The 15,719-nt window shown below is 49.2% G+C and overlaps 7 protein-coding genes across 7 annotated transcripts, besides 12 other annotated features; 6 read left to right on the top strand and 1 right to left on the bottom strand.

Annotated features, from left to right (window-relative positions):
- Window positions 1–19: 19 nt before the first annotated feature.
- Tb09.211.0580 (hypothetical protein, conserved) lies at window positions 20–6,994 on the top strand (the record flags this gene model as incomplete). Its single annotated transcript, XM_822107.1, has 1 exon — window positions 20–6,994. One exon carries the CDS (start codon window positions 20–22, stop codon window positions 6,992–6,994), a length of 6,975 nt encoding a protein of 2,324 aa, XP_827200.1.
- A 469-nt stretch (window positions 6,995–7,463) lies between these two features.
- On the top strand, window positions 7,464–7,784 carry Tb09.211.0570 (hypothetical protein, unlikely; the record flags this gene model as incomplete). The annotated part of the gene is made up of 1 exon (XM_822106.1): window positions 7,464–7,784. The coding sequence occupies one exon, from the start codon at window positions 7,464–7,466 to the stop codon at window positions 7,782–7,784; it is 321 nt and encodes a 106-aa protein (XP_827199.1).
- An 18-nt stretch (window positions 7,785–7,802) lies between these two features.
- On the top strand, window positions 7,803–8,786 carry Tb09.211.0560 (uncharacterized protein; the record flags this gene model as incomplete). The annotated part of the gene is made up of 1 exon (XM_822105.1): window positions 7,803–8,786. One exon carries the CDS (start codon window positions 7,803–7,805, stop codon window positions 8,784–8,786), a length of 984 nt encoding a protein of 327 aa, XP_827198.1.
- Window positions 8,682–8,715: a microsatellite.
- A 306-nt stretch (window positions 8,787–9,092) lies between the features above and the next one.
- Window positions 9,093–9,113: a sequence feature (AT_rich).
- A 112-nt stretch (window positions 9,114–9,225) lies between these two features.
- Window positions 9,226–9,246: a microsatellite.
- A 12-nt stretch (window positions 9,247–9,258) lies between these two features.
- On the bottom strand, window positions 9,259–9,402 carry Tb09.211.0550 (hypothetical protein, unlikely; the record flags this gene model as incomplete). The annotated part of the gene is made up of 1 exon (XM_822104.1): window positions 9,259–9,402. One exon carries the CDS (start codon window positions 9,400–9,402, stop codon window positions 9,259–9,261), a length of 144 nt encoding a protein of 47 aa, XP_827197.1.
- Window positions 9,288–9,425: a sequence feature (T-rich).
- Window positions 9,426–9,485: a microsatellite.
- Window positions 9,486–9,617: 132 nt separating this feature from the next.
- Window positions 9,618–9,654: a sequence feature (AT_rich).
- Window positions 9,655–9,730: 76 nt separating this feature from the next.
- Window positions 9,731–9,808: a sequence feature (GA-rich).
- Window positions 9,809–10,013: 205 nt separating this feature from the next.
- Window positions 10,014–10,063: a sequence feature (T-rich).
- Window positions 10,064–10,257: 194 nt separating this feature from the next.
- Window positions 10,258–10,320: a sequence feature (T-rich).
- A 258-nt stretch (window positions 10,321–10,578) lies between these two features.
- Window positions 10,579–10,604: a microsatellite.
- A 782-nt stretch (window positions 10,605–11,386) lies between these two features.
- Window positions 11,387–11,440: a sequence feature (A-rich).
- Window positions 11,441–11,525: 85 nt separating this feature from the next.
- Window positions 11,526–11,581: a microsatellite.
- A 468-nt stretch (window positions 11,582–12,049) lies between these two features.
- On the top strand, window positions 12,050–13,102 carry Tb09.211.0540 (fructose-1,6-bisphosphate cytosolic; the record flags this gene model as incomplete). The annotated part of the gene is made up of 1 exon (XM_822103.1): window positions 12,050–13,102. One exon carries the CDS (start codon window positions 12,050–12,052, stop codon window positions 13,100–13,102), a length of 1,053 nt encoding a protein of 350 aa, XP_827196.1.
- Window positions 13,103–13,476: 374 nt separating this feature from the next.
- On the top strand, window positions 13,477–14,274 carry Tb09.211.0530 (hypothetical protein, conserved; the record flags this gene model as incomplete). The annotated part of the gene is made up of 1 exon (XM_822102.1): window positions 13,477–14,274. The coding sequence occupies one exon, from the start codon at window positions 13,477–13,479 to the stop codon at window positions 14,272–14,274; it is 798 nt and encodes a 265-aa protein (XP_827195.1).
- Window positions 14,275–14,546: 272 nt separating this feature from the next.
- On the top strand, window positions 14,547–15,590 carry Tb09.211.0520 (hypothetical protein, conserved; the record flags this gene model as incomplete). The annotated part of the gene is made up of 1 exon (XM_822101.1): window positions 14,547–15,590. The coding sequence occupies one exon, from the start codon at window positions 14,547–14,549 to the stop codon at window positions 15,588–15,590; it is 1,044 nt and encodes a 347-aa protein (XP_827194.1).
- Window positions 15,591–15,719: the final 129 nt, after the last annotated feature.

Here is a 15,719-nt window from a genome sequence, read left to right as displayed (position 1 = left end):
TCCTTTGGAAGAAACGAAAATGAATGTGGTAGCGCTCTCACCCTCCGCAGCCATGTGCATGGGCACTGGAAAAAAGCCGGGCCGCACACGAATCATCGACTGTTTCAGAAAGCAAGGGGAGGAGCTTTACGTCCTGTTTCTCGATGAAAAAGTTGCCGAGCTGCGCTTTTGGCGCGAGAAAAAGGGGGTCGTGGCTTTACACGGTGCAGGAAAGTACGTCACTCGTGTTGTGGACGCGGCATGTGACAGCCTCTACACGATTGTGTTTTTCCATCACGACAAGGGACGGCAACTTGGACTCGCAATGATGGAACACAGTGTGCCAAAGCCGACACACCTTGTCGGTTCTCCTAAGGATTATAGCGAAGACTTCGAGACTATTGTCGCGCCTTTGCTACCGGCTGATGATAAAGGTAAAAGATTTACCTCACAACTTCATATCCATCGATCGTGTCTCAAGCAGACGACATCTGGTCTTGTGGTTGTTGCGCTGCTGGCCGCCCCCATGGGTGATATGCATGTGATAATTGGGTCCCTTGAAGGAAAACTATGGCGGCGCTTCAGGTTGGAAGAAGCATTCGGTATACCCAACTGCATATGCATTCAAAGCGAGCGTGTGGTATCGGTCGCGAGGTGTTCCGTTGGGTCCCCCGCGAGCGTGACGAGCGCTGTGTCAGCGCCGACAGTTGAATTGGCGCTTTCGGTGTTCGATCAGACGTATATGGACGGTGACAGCAGCAATAAAAAAACTGTGCATGGCGGAGGTCCGCCGCGGTCTGCAGCTGCACCATTTTGTGTTACAATGCAGGAAATCATTTTTTCCCTGAACGATCGTGATGCAACACTTCACACGCGTTACCAGAGTCAGATCTTCCGTGTGCCAGAGGGCGAAGTCAGTGATTACGCCCATCCACGCTGCCAATTATATGTTGACAAGCAGCAGCTACGTTACGCTGCTTTTGTTTCCGTTGGTGGCCACAGCTACGTCACACACCTGCGGCGCTCCCCGCTGAATATGGATATGATGGCCAGCTGCACAAGGCTTAGCATTTCTGGCATTCCGCGTGGCGTGATGTGGTTAAGTTTACCACACCCAACAGGGCAAGAAAGTGGCAGCGTTGACTTAGTTGTTTTGCTTTCCCAGGATTACCGACTGTACGCTTCCGAAATGTTTGGTGGTGCTTTTGCTGTATTTGCAGATGATAATCGAACCAATAACACAGTGCCGTTCTGCCTCCCTTCGAAATTGCGTGGTGATACTTCCCTCTACAGCGAAGGATTTGCGTGCGCAACACATCTCCTTCAGGTCTCAAACAGCGAATTCGTGTGCACTAATGGCATTCTAAGCGTGGGACTGAGGGTTACGGGTCTTTCCGTGGGTGAGGACATACCGCGTGACGTTTTTAGTTTTCTTTCCAGTGGTGAAGGAGGGCCTGAGCGACGCGCTGTTTCACTTGCTCGTTGCCTTCAGTTCATTGACGAACTTGCGGAGGAAGATGAGATAGGTGTCCTGCAGGCAGTGTTTCAAAAGTTGCTTCCAATGCTGCAGTGCGCAGGTTCCACGCAGAGTGAAGCGTTTTTGGTTCAGCGTGTGTTTCAGGGGATTTTGGCCGCAGCTCCACCCCAGGAGGTGGAGGACTGGAGGTTGCTGTGGAACGTTGCGTTGCTTGTTCAGAAGATGTTGGCGAAGCGCGGTCGTGACAACACGGTGGTTTATACCGACCACTTTTTCATCAGTCTTCTGGATTGCTATGCACAATGCCAGGGTACGGAGGAAGAGAAGGAACGAGCAACGGAAAGGCTTTTGAGTGTCGTATCCGATGAGCTGAAGTTAACCTGGAAGAGTTTCGCGAGGAAGCTTGACGATGAGGTACTCTTTGTACTGGATAATTTGGCGGAGCGCATCGCACTTCCACTCGCTGAGGAATGTGTGCGACGAATGGTTTCAGTGACTATCATGTCTGACGGAACGCATGTTGTCTCCGCGAGAGCAAACACTTCTCACATTATACACGCGCTTGGGGTCGTTCTTCTCGCCTCGTGTTTGGACGTGGAAGTTTTTGTGGACATCAACGAGGTTGGTCAGCTACGGTGCTGCACGAGCCGGACCGCAAGCACCGCTGTGTTGGTCTCGCCGTCAGTCACAAATGAGTCGGAACTGTTCGATTATACACTTGCGCTTTCTGCAGACCTTCTCTGTGTTTCTGCACCCGACACTCAGCAAACACCCCCCTGCGCCGCTGCATTACTGGCTATGCTCTCGGCGCGACGTTACCACGCCATGTTCACGTTCGTGCAGGTGTTCGCGCTTCCCATGGCGCAGCAGATGGTGGAGCTTGGATCACTCAATGACAACACATCTCTGCTTGCGGATTGTGCAGCTTCAGTGTCCCTAACAGAAGCAGAGCTTTTCAGACGGATACTGTCAGGCACCACGCCTTCACATATTATGCAGGTGCTGTGCAATGGCTCAGTAAACGACGACAATTTCAACACGAGTCTATGGCAGTGTATGGGGGATGTTCTCAGCGGCGAGCTGCGGGCGCTCATAATCGCTGCTGTGCTGCACGCAATGACAGACCGTGTAATAGCAGCGCAAAATAATTACTCTGCAAGCGTGATGGCTGCTCTTCTCCTCGACGAAGTAAAGGACCCGCTCCGAGATGTATCTGTGGGAACCTGTCGCGAGAGATTGCGAATTCTGTTGTTGAAGCTCGAGAAATTGTGGGCCGCCGTTGAGGTATGGTCACCGTACAAAGTAGGGGATGTCGCTGCCTGCTTGGTCTCCGCCAACGCGGCGCAACATGACGCAGGGTCAGTCTTCATGCAGGTATCTTCCGGCGGATCAGTTGTGTCTCGCACATTTGTTCTGTGTTTCCGCCTATTAGGCCTCGTCAGTTTTTCGTACCAATCGGAGGACAAAGTTACTGAACTTTTGCAGGATCTTGAGGACGCTAGTTCAGTCGTCCATGCTTGCAAAGAATTGTTACACATTATTAACGGTCTTAAGGGGACGTCACTGCCTGTAGAAGCACTGCAGTGGCGGTGCGTGGACGTGGCTAAGAAGTCAGTGGAAACCTGCACTCGTAACTGTGGACTGGCCACCCTCTTGTTGGAGATGTTGGAGTTGTCTGGCGTCAGAAGCACAACGGTTGCATCACTTAGTCGGTATCAACACGGTGTGGTGGACTCTTTGACCAAAATACAGCAATCTGACGGTGAGGGCCCTCATTGTCAGCGACCCCTGGAACCACTTGGGAGGTACGAGGTGGCAACCGCCCGTTCTGGCAACATGAAGGGGACAGACTACTTTATCTGGTCGAGGGGTGGTGGTGCCGATGTACCCGACTGGCCGGGAAGTCACGACCTGGAGTCTCGTCGGCGTTTAGTGAATACCGATTGGGTGGATGCAGTATGGCCACTCGAACGCACCGTGGAGGCGCACACGGAGTGTGTTGAACATACCCGCAAGCGGATCTTCAGTTGTTGCGATAGTGGTTCGGAACCTGCAGACGAACTTTCTCCCCAGCTTGGCGCCGCTCTCTTTCAGCAACTTTGCACCATCTCACCACCCGTACGTGTGCACGCATTGATGCCGTCAAAGACAACTGAACCCGTGCTGCAGGGGCCCCCTTCAAAGGAATCTTTGTCAGATGCCCCCGCAGCTATTCGTTCGCCTGCTTCCGTGTCCCAGCCCGCCTTACCAGCAGCAAGTGCAGAGCCCCTAACACCCCAGAAACTGACACTACAGAATGAAGAGCGTTTGATAACGGATTTATCTACCGCTTCCTCACTGTCGCGGCAGACGCGAGTTGAAGTAAAGCCTTCATCTTCACAGTTGTATGCTGCCGCTCCTGTGCGGTCTACGGTTTCGGCGTTGTTTACCCCGGATTACGTTGCGTGGTGGGAGGCCGATGGTGCGGCTAACGTGGATGCAGGCAGTCGCCCCTCCAGTAGAGCCGTGAGACAGGACCTGAACACTTTAGCGGAGAGCAATACTTCATACACGACACTGACGACTGAGCCGTCGGCACGGCACGTGGACGTTGACGAACGGAGCATACTGAATACTCGTCACTCACATCATCGGTGCAAAAGACATTCTGGACAGCGATACCGCTGTGCCAAACACAGGACATGTGATATTTGTGGATCACGCGGCGTGTCACCCTCGGTTTATCACGCAGTGTTACCGCGGAAACGATTAGTGTATCCATTAAATCCTTCGGCAGACGAAGGGGGCCGGGCCATTCGATTACTGAAATTCGAAAGTACGCTTGAACCGCCACCCTTGCCATCAAGTATGGCTGACTCTTTCCCGAAACAGACTGCAGGAAGACGTTTGGATCTTGAAGATGCACGGATTAGGGCGCTACCACAGCTCTTGTCGCTTCGATCTAAACCCCGTGTTCCCCATGTGACCTTATTTGCATTAGGGAAAATAAACACGGCGTGTGATCAAACATTGGACAATGTTGGCAGCTCCAGACGTCTTGCCGGACTGCCGCAGTTCAGCGCACCTTCAGCTTCCCTCGCGGCTCCACAATCTTTGTTGCCACCGCCTGTGCCGCCGAGCGACGTGTTTGTCAGACCACCTTCGCTCCTAACTCTTCACGTACCCACGGCCGTGTCGGCGTCTCCTTCACCCTCTGTAGTGAATGGAAAGCGGGTACAGTGCGTTGTGTCATCTTGCACGCAGGAACACGAGGATAAGCGCATTATGGATGATGAAATGTTGGTCCCCGAAACGACTCTCTTTGCTACTGAATCAGCTGAAGGGCCCAAAGTAAGCGCAGTTACCACCGGCCAGATCATGGAGCTACCCACCCAGGGCCCTACGGTGGCGGCTCCTTCTTCAGGGGTGCCACCTCCGCTTCACAACGTTGCAGATTCAGCGAACGCTTTACCTGGAAAAGAGGTGATGGTGGGATTGGCAGGCACTACTCCTGTGGGAACTGGCGATGTCGCTCCGTCACCGGCGCCATTGCCAACTTCTGTTTCGAAACAGGCGATACTCACACCATCAGAGGCGGTTGCATTTAACCGCTATGTGGACGAGATCAAGATGAGAGGCCCCGGTGCCCTAGGAACTTCCGCTGGTGCGGTATTGGTCCCTGTACCTGTGACGGTCACCGCAAATATGGCGGTCCCGGAATGTGTTCCTGCTCCGACACCAATGCATCCGTCAGCTCCCGCTTCCTCACTTGGGCAAGCGCCATCTACGACAGCGGGCGGGGCAATGTGTGTCCCAGTGGGGATGCCAAGTACAGAAGTTAAGCGCGACAACGAAATCTTAGATGTCGTGAGAGAGATGCTCGTCAAACACGAAGAAATACAGGCAACCAACTTCCAAGCTCTAATGGAAGCGGTTCGGTCTAAACCTCAAGAGTTCTCATCTTACCCAAGGGCTGAGGTTGCGTCAGATGAACGATCGCAGGTGGGGCTGAGCGCAATCGAGCAAGCCCAGCTTCTTCGCCATACAATTCAGCAAAAGGATCGCCTCCTAGAAATGAACCAGGAGCTTTTGGACATCCATTCACGGGCACAGCGCCTTGCTGCTGCTGCACCTGTTGTGCAAGCACCGCGCTACACCGCTATGTGTGTAGGGCAACCCGTGAAGGTAGAGAATGATACGATGCCATTGCAACCTGCACCACCACCAGTGGTTACCTTGCCGCTGCAGAGCGATACTGTTTCTGCGCAAGAGAAACGAGCGGTGGAGAGTCCCGCAATTATTCAAACCGACCCAAGCTCCGGTGCAAAGGAAAATGAGGATTCTGTGGCCAGATCGTTTCCGGCGCCGATTGGCACAGTATCACCCAGCACATATCCAGTGTCACGTGGCATCCCTTCAACGCAGACTATGGACCTTACCTTTTCCAGTCTGAATCAAATGAACGCTGAGTTGCTCCGTGCAAACACCACTGCTGAGGATATGGAGCGAGCTATCCAACAGTCGCGCACTCTACTTCAGAAGCAGTCATCGCTGCAGTTTGCCCACGCGTCCGCTGTTGAGGGATCTGCAATGCTAGATGTAGCGCGAAGCCGAACGGCGGCTCTTGAGCAGCAGCTGATTACCTTGAACGCGCCATCCTTCTGGAGAATAGAAAGTACGCAGCGGAATGACGAGCAACCAGCCTGTCGAGAGCAGCCAAGTGTGTGTACGAATGCTTCGTCAACTGCCGAGGGCTACATAACTGATGAGGTAAATGGAACGACATCGGGGTCGCCTTCCCCTACGCGGTTCCGGTTCACGAACGAAACCACTACAGAGGCTGAGTGGTTGGGCTCGGGCCAACAGAGGGGATCACTGGTGACGCGGCCAAGTCCACAAAAGCAATATCAACAGACCGCTGAATACACATTCGACGCGCAAGCAGGAAGTGATCTAGCGCCCAGTGCGTCGCCACTGGCCGTCTCCGGGTCCCCCGTTTCGTTCGTAACCGTGGTGCCGACCCGCGAGGTGTACCCTTCAGACGTGCCGACGTGGCATGAGCACAAGAGGGCCGGTGCAGTTTCTCACACTGTGGCTACACCCTTACTGGCATTAGATTCTTGCCTCCTTCAGTGCCAACCGAGGAAAAGTTCTACGGTCCCTAGCGTAGTGGCCGACTTGTCACAGTTGTACGGCTCGGCGCCCTCTCGACCCTCAGAAAAACCAAAATCAAAGTCCGTTAGTCCAGCCAAGAGACGTGTGGGGATCGCAAGTGGGCGACCAACCAACAAACCCGTTCCAGAGAGGTTCAACATGTACGCTGCAGTAACTGCGGCCAAGAAGACACCAAATCGCCGCACTGCGTCTGCCAAGCGAACGATCACTCCCACCAACCGACCCCCCTGGCTTGGGACGGGTCCCGCGCCAGCTTCCTCAGGGCATATGTTGAAAGCTGGCGGCGCAAATGCCCGTTACTCTCGCAGGGAGCGCGAGCGGCTTGATACCCTGGCCCTACACACGTCGAAGCGCCTGGCGGAGCTTCAAAAAGCTCTTTCATAGATAACCATAGATAAATATACTACACTGCATCTAAAACGTGTGCTTGCGTGCGTGCGTCCATACATACTTGTTTTTACAGTTAAGCGACGACCACTACTTTGACGCTAACGTTTGTGTTTACCGTTGTTACACATATTTTGTTGTTTTCCATTTTTGATGGAAAATATGGGGGACTGGAGAGAGCTCTCTTGCTGAAGCCTTTCACTCCCCACTCCCTTTATTCGTCCAGGAGGGGCATCTGAACGTTGTTGGTTTGCCAAACAAGCGCTATGCTCCCTTCCAACTTGTTTTTCACTTTGTTGGTTTCCTCGTTTTTTCCTTCTCTTTTGTTACTCGGCTCATTTTCATTCATCCTGGACCTTGCACTGCCGTAGCAGTCCTGTTGGAGGATGAGGTGAACGTCACGAGTCGTGGGCAGGGAAGGGGTTATAAAGAGTGTGTAAAAATTAGCAGAAGAAATTATGACAATATGACACTTCTTATTTGTTTTCTTACCTTGTTTATTAACTCTTTCAGTCATGGGGGTATTGTCGTATTAAGCTTTGACAAGGCGGCAACCATTGACCCTGATGTACAGAGCAATCGGGGTTTGGCAACTTGTTTCTCACATATATCATCACAAGGTCCCGTAGCACCGAACAGCGTGAAGGGAAAAGGGGTGCTGAACTTTTGCTTCCTGACCCGTTCCCTGACTGCAAACATTGTGCCATTGTGTTGGTCTTTTGATCACCCTGCTCTTGTTCTCCATCGTTACAATTATTTTCAACAGGTTAGCAGTTGTGTTTCATAAGGATTTAAAGGGGGTCAAATGTACAGCCAACCTTTTACTCAAAACAGTCTGTACGGCGCTCCTAATATGATGCCCTATCAGAACATGATGCCGCCTCAGGTGTCCCAGCATGGGAACCCTGGAATGATGCAGAACTACGGTAACCCTGGCCAAGGCAGGGGTGGTTTTGACGCTCAAAAGCAACCACAGCAGCTACAGATCGGTCGTCAGATGGTGCAACGCCCGCCGCGGACTCGCAATAACGAAATAGGGGAGGTGAGCCGTGTCATTCATATGCGTAATATAACGCCCAACGTGACTCAGTTGAGCATACAAAACCTTGTGCAGAATTTTGGAAATATCAAGCACATTGTGATGCTTCGGCAGATGAACCAGGCGCTCGTAGAGATGGAATCCACCAAGAGCGCTCAGCAACTGGTAGATTTTTTCCGAGAGGCCGGGTACGCTGAGATTGACGGCCGCCGTGTATACATTCGGTACAGCAATCACCAGGAGCTCACCGCCACGCAGCACACAAGCAAAACGCTGCTGGTGTCTATGTTCAATACCCAATACGATGTCTCTGCTGCCACGTCTATCACCCCCATGATTGTTTATCAGATCTTCTGCAACTATGGTGCCGTGCAGAAAATTGTCGTCCTACCCAAGAACGAGTCCAGCCAGCGTAACCACAACCGCGTGCAGGCGTTGGTGCAGTTTGACAGTAAGGCGACTGCGGAGAACGTAAAGAACATCCTGCAAGGCCAACCGGTGACCATCGGTGAGACGGTGACCTTTACTCTTGATATTCAGTTCTCGCGGATGGATAACATCAAGACGAGCAACCCCGCCATATCGTTAGTGGTGAACGAGGACGGCGTGCCACAGCCCCCGCAGCCACAACCGCCTCAGCCCCCACAGCAGCAGCAGCAGCAGCAGCCGCAGCAACAGCCGCCGCCGCCGCCCCAACAACAGCAAATGCAAGGAAACGTGTATCCTGGCATTACACAGCAGTGGAGTTAAACTTACCAATGTACGTACGAGCGAGACTGGTGTAAAGCGGAAGTAGACGGAAGTGAGCGAGTGTACGAATATAAAAGAATCTGATGGAGGGTAAAACAGTAAGGGAAGAACGAGAAGTGAAGGCAGAGAGAAGAAAATGAAATGTGATACAAGGGGACGGGAGAAATAGAGACCAACAGAAAACAAAGTCTATCGAGGGAGAAAAGGAGGACGGAACAGAGTAATGAATTAATGAAGACTTATATAAGATTAAGTGAGAGAAGAATCCCAAATTTAAAAATGTGAGAAAACAAAAAAATAAGTGCGAAAAAAAAATAAAAAAAATATGGTTAAAAGTGAGTCAGGAGAGATGAAGTAAAAAAGATGCTGTGAGATATATGAAAGAGCGGTAGATTTACTCTTATAATCAAAGGAAGCGACTCGGAAAAAGGAGAGACGAATATATATATATATATATATAGGAGAAGAACTATTAATGTAACGCGATGCGATATGAATCGTTGAAAAAAAAAACAACAACAACAACAAAGAAGAACGCCAAATAAGAATAGGTAGAAATCAAAATGAAAAAAAAGACTGTCAGAAAAAGGAGAAAGACAAGTAAGCGAATCAACATACATAAAAATAATAATAATAATAATATATATATATATATATATTTATTTACATATATACGTATATATATATATATATATGTATGGTATGGAGGAATACATGTATCTAACGGAGTTGCGATGTGTTGAGACGAGAGAAAGAGGGAGAGAGGTGGGGTGTGTGTAGAAGGGAGGGAAGAGGTGCGGGGATGGAGAAGCGCGTTGGGACGAATCACACAAAAAATAATTATTATAATAAGTAAAAAATAATTAAAGGTAAAAAAGAAAAAAAAGAAAATGAGAGAAGCCAAAACGAATATCACATAAGTGTGAAATCTAGTACCGTACTGCTTTCTCTTTGTTTTATTTTTTTTTTCTTTCGGTTCTTCATTTTTTCTCTTTTCCCTTCTCTCTTTCTACCCTTTTGTCACTCAAAGCTCTTCTCATGTCCGGATCCGCGCGTTACTCCATTCGAGCTCTCTTTCCATCTTTTGTTTTTGTTTTGTTGTTTCCCTTCACCCACTTCTCATTTCTTCTCTCCCTCCCTCTCTTCCTTCTTTTCATACTTTGGCTTCATTTGCTTTGGCTTTTCTCCCTCCTGGCTGCGTTGCGACCCTCCGCGTGCCGGTGAAACAATGAAAAGAGAAGGAATCAGAGAGAAAAAAAAAAGAGAGAAGAAAAGGAGGTGAAACTCAATGTGTGTGTCTGTGTGTCTGTGTGTGGGGAGAGGGGAAAGGCGAGCAGTGGAGAAATTTCATATAAAAGAAAAGAAAGAAAGCAAAAACGAAAACAAGCAAACTGTGGGAGAACATTTCGGGAACCAAGGCAAAACTGTCAGTACACGGCAACATGTTGTAGTGTGCGGAATGTGTTTGAGCAAAGTAAGAAGGAAAAGACAAAAGAAAAAAAAAGAAAAACAGACAAATAAATAAACAGACAAATGGAGTGAATCAACAATATATATGAAATGAGAGCGGTACGTGGTTCATAACACAAAGAATATGAGAGACGCAACAGTGGTATGAGAAGGACTATCGTGTAGGGGCTATAGGTAAAAGGAAGGAAGGGATGAGGAAAAGGAGGCGAAGCGTGTGTGAATTCAAGAATGACAGGGTAAGAGTTCATATTTATTATTTTTATGTTTATAGATGGGTAGGGAAATGCAAAGCGAGAGGAAAAAAAAACAAAATGTACTTACCGTGTGTGTGTGTGTGTGTGCGTATGTCAGGAACAAGCACTTCTCTTCTTAATCGCTCTTCCAGACACTCTTTTGATTTCTTTATTTTTGTTGTGTTTTTTGTTGTGATCCCTCCTTTCCTCCGACCCAACTTTCAGAGGATGGGTGGAATGTGGGGACGGTTCAGTCGGGTAATTTCATACCATGAAATAGGGAAATAATGGGGCTCAATTTCCGCCCCTTTGACCCGAGAGTTGAGTGTCAGGGAGAAGGGAGAAGGGCATCATGCGGACACGCCACATCATTGTTGCTCTTGTCATCAACACTAATAAAAACAGAAGGGGGAAAAAAGAGGAAGGATAAGAGAAAGGAAGCTTAAAAAAAAAAAAAAAGCAGAATGTGAGAGAAGTAATAAATATGATTATCCGCAAGAGGATGTTCAGTGAAGTGCAGGGAGATATAAGCGGCGGTGCCCTTTTGGGAGAAAAGTGAGGGGTGTTTGCTTGTGGTAAATCTGCACGAGGCTTGTGGGTTTCGTTTGCGTGGTGAGTGGGCCCTTACGAATACTTGAGTGACTCACTGTCGCTGGCCGCTGGGTTGTTCCTTATTTCCAAAACCTGTTGTCGTACTTTCTGCATTCCTACTTTTTTTTTTTCTTCTCATTTATTTTTCTTCTTGTTCTGATTTGCCGTTTATTCTGTGGACCACTGAAAAGTTGCGGGCGCACGAGAGTGGCAAGATGTTATGTGAAGAAGGAGAAGGAGGAGGGGCTGTAACTGATGAACGAGGGTGAAATGTGACACTTGGTTCGTTCGCGCACTTTGTTGTAATTTTTTTTTCTTCACCCTCCTTTCTTTCTTTCTTTTATTTGTGTTTTTTTTTTTGAAAGGGGGATTGTTCTTACTGTTTTTCTTTGTCCCTTCCCTCCTTCTACCTTCCAACCCCTGAAAGATGCCGGCAGCGTTGTGCATATATATATATATATATATGCATATGTATTACTTTATATATATTTATATATATATTAAAACAAAAAAGTAAAGGGGAACCCGAAGCCTCGAAGGAGGTGTTGGGTTTATGTTTGTAAGCAGCTGTACGAATATTTTCGTTGTTATTATTAATCCCTCCACTTCTCGATACCTCCTTCCCCTGTTCGCTGCTTCGATAGCAGTCCTTCCCATCACTCGATCTTATTTTTCGTTCTCTTCCTTTTCATCTGTGCGTTTGTGTATCTGCCCTTGCCGCTCCTTTTGTGCGTTCGCGTGCATGTGTTTGTGTACTAACTTTTTTCTTTTCCTCCCATCTCTTTCTTTCCTTGAAAACCGTATCTTCAACGACTTCTTGTTTTGGTCACCACGAACCCGTATGCGTTGGCGCGAAAACAAATGGATGTAATTTTTAAGCTACGCATACGCATACGCATACGCTTTTTCTTTTTTTTTTTGCGACTGTTTTTCAATTTCATTAACGACACCACTCTTCCCAGATTTGCAATGCCTGACTACAGCCGCGTCCCCTCCACGTTGATGCAGTTCTTAATGCATAACCAACCAAAGGGCAGCCGTGGGGCGTTCACATTACTCATGATGGCGATTCAAACGTCCGTAAAAGTGATTGAGATGAACATCCGCAGCGCAGGTGCGCAAGGTCTCTTTGGTCATCTTAATGATGGACGGGCCAACGCCACGGGTGACGAGCAGGCGAAGTTAGACGTGGTTGCAAATAACGCCTTCAAGGCTTACCTGATGTCCTCTGCCAGCGTGTCTTTCATGGGGAGTGAGGAGGACGAGTCAATTGTGGTAGTCAGTTCCGGACAGCAGGGCGACTACGTTGTATTCTTTGACCCTCTGGACGGCAGCAGTAATATCGACGCAAACATATCTATTGGCTCAGTGTGGGGCATCTGGTGCCTACCGAAGGGAACGAAAGTGCGAACTACAAAAGACGCTCTTAAGGTGCTCCCGCGCCTCTCAGGAAGATACCTCGTTTCCTCAGGTTATGCCATGTACGGTACCGCTACCAACCTTGTTATTACCACTGGCAGTGGTGTAAACGGCTTTACGCTTGACACGACTGTTGGTGAGTTCATCCACACCCATCCAAACATCACACTTCCACAATCACGACCCATTTACAGTGTGAACGAAGGTAACCTCCGTCACTGGGACGCGTGGTTCAAGCAATATTTGCATCATATCAAAAACGAAGGAGAAAAGGCGTACACCGCTCGCTATATTGGTTCTATGGTTGCGGACATCCACCGGACCCTGTTATATGGCGGGATCTTCTGCTACCCGGGGGATAAGAAGAAACCAGGAGGGAAGTTACGGCTCATGTATGAGGCTGCACCCATGGCGTTCCTTATTGAACAAGCAGGTGGCTTGGCGTTGACGGGCGACGGGCGGTTGCTTGATGTCGTTCCGAAGGAAATTCACCAGCGTGCTCCCGTTTTTATGGGTAGCAGGCGTGAAGTGGAGCTGTGTATGTCTTTCAAACAAAAGTACAATGATCGTGGTGGAGTCCAAAGGGAGAGGAGCAAGCTTTAAGCCAATGGTTGCTTCGATGCGTGTGGAAAGGGTACAGGTTTTTTTTAAAAAAAGTTTAGGAGCTGGAAACACGATACCTGTATGAGAAGGTGGCGCATCTATTGACAGGAGTGACCCCCATAATTATCACCAGTGTTGTTATCTTTCACTTTACACCAACTAATTAGTAGAGACTGCGGGGGTGTGTGTGTGCTTCCTTTCTCCACCCCTCAGCTGTACAGAGAATAATATGGAAGAAAATGTAATTGAATATGTAAACGCGAACGGAATAACGGTGGAGGAAAAGGGAAATGTTTGTGTATTTAACGTGAGCGGGAAATGCGAGATGCGTCTTCATCTCAATGTTTTTCCTTTGCTTTTTTCCTTTCCTTTAAATGCGTGCTGGTTGCAATGTTTTTTTCTTTTTTTCAGGGAGGGGGTTGGATGTGTCGGTGTCTAACTGGTTACTATGTGGCCCTTTCTCATCTTTGTTGTTGTTTGGAGGCTTCATTTGCAAACGGAAATTTTGGGCCGTGAAGTTGATTCCGTGCCGCGGCACCGAAACCTCTCGGAAGGTCCTTACCTTCTCTGTACCTTCCAGTGGCATCCGGTGCTACAGATGTACTGCACTTCCCTTTTTCCCCTCCTCTAACTCTTTGCGGGCGCTATGCAAAAGAAGTCCCATGTCAGTGCTGAGGTTCTGGCAAGTGGGTAGGCGACGGCGCTTCATTAGTCCGTTCACGCGGCTCAAGGCCTGGTGGATGGGTATCGAAGATGCCAGTTTGCTCTCTCGCTACGGTGAGGATGGACCGTTCCGTTCTGTGTGGATAAAATGGCGTGGTACAATCATCGTGGCTGCCTGCACTGCCGTGATGTTTGGTCGAATGGGCGAAACAAGCCGAAGCAACGATATATTAGATAATATTGAGCTCAATCGCCAGCGGTACTACAAACGGGAGTTCGCGCCAGAGTATGTTCCCAATGCACCAGAAGCGGTGTATGATGGTCCCAAAGGTTACTCGTACCGTGACGAGGTGTCAGGGATTATGGTGAATGCTGATGGGAAGCTCACATCAGATCTCACGCGTGAGGAGCGACGCGCACGGCTGGAGCAAAGTGAAATATCTTCAGGGATGGTGGAGGCGGCTCGGAGACTCCGAGAAAGTCCCAGATATCAGAGGAATGATTCTTAGGCCCATTGTACAACTTCGCTCGCTGTGAGGCGATTTTTGTTGTTTTTTTTTTTTGCTGAGGGCTGGGTTATTGTTGGTTGTGTGGCATAGTGAAGTGACGGAAGGGGTTAAAGAAAAAAAAAAACCTTCTCAACTCCCTCTGATCGTGGTGTGTATGCCTGTTTTTTTTTTGAAACCATCAAACGTGGATACAGCTTTTTTACCCACTCATTCCCCCTTTGTTGTTGTTTTGTTGGCAGGTTGTGGGTTAGATTCCAAGGAACCCGTGCAGAATGGAGGGGTCATTTAAGGACTTCGAATTGCCACCTCAACACCGCTGCAGGACTGCATGGACTTCCAACGCAGAAAGGGCTCGAGGCGAGGTGGAAGCGACATTTGTTTCCACAGTGAACAAATCCAGGACGAATTCTAAAGGCGTGGCACCTCGCTGCTCAGATGTCAGAACGTCGGTGTCCAGGTCGCACAGTTCAGGTCTTTCCAGTAATTCCCGCGTATATGCACCCCATACAAAACATAGTGGCGCGCGCGGAGCCTTTTCACTGCCTGGAGACGTCACCCAGCCGCCCCCTGTTGAGGCCAGGCGGCGCACTCAAACAAAACTTGGAAACGGAATTCGGTTGCGTGTTGCAGGTAGAAAACCCACTGAGAGGGACATGAATAGTAGGGACGAGCGAAACATGGTAACGACACCCAGGTTGAACACTGATGCAGGAAGCGTGTCGGGCAGTGACGGAACGAGCAGTAGTCCTTCGTTAGAGAGAATTAGTGATTATGGTTGCAATGGAAGTGGACCTGTTTGCAGTTCGCCTAGATCGGGTGTGGTTCAATGTGTGGAAGAAGAAGCATTTGCAGATGAGGATAGAGCCAGTACCCCCGAGCCGTCCAGGTATAAGCGACTTACGATAGAAGAGCGGCTTCGCATTATTGAGGAGAAACGCGACAAACGACTTGAGAGGGCACGCCAGAAGTTTGTTGCCTTGCGTGCAACAGTCGTGGCTCCACGGCCCCACACCCTGACGCGCGTCCGTATGGGGAACTTCAAGGCTGTCGGTTTTTATGAAAGCCGAAGGACTTACGAGGGAAACTCACCTCATCTTGCCCTCGAGGATAAACCAGTGGCTCGTTCCTGTAGTGTTCCCTTACAACGCAAATCCACTGGTGTTTCTTCAGGAAATTTCGGAGGGGCTCCCACGTCGCCGCGCGCACCGGACTCGCACGAAGTGCGACGCCATGAATTCCTTAGTGGGGAACGATGTGATGATGGCGATGATAATGAAAGCAGCGGGTCCGCCCTTTCTATTGATAAAGATGATTGAACCTTTTGTCTCGTCACCACCTTTCTACGAGAACATCAAGGGTATTGTATGCTGGACTAAAGAGTTAAAAAACAATTAGTGTTTGTTTTGAATTTTTTTTATTTTTGGCAATATATTCTTTTTATGTAC

This window comes from Trypanosoma brucei, chromosome 9 (assembly GCF_000002445.2).
Source record: "Trypanosoma brucei brucei TREU927 chromosome 9, whole genome shotgun sequence".
Lineage (NCBI taxonomy): Eukaryota > Euglenozoa > Kinetoplastea > Trypanosomatida > Trypanosomatidae > Trypanosoma > Trypanosoma brucei.
This window is presented reverse-complemented; position numbering and strand designations above follow the sequence as displayed.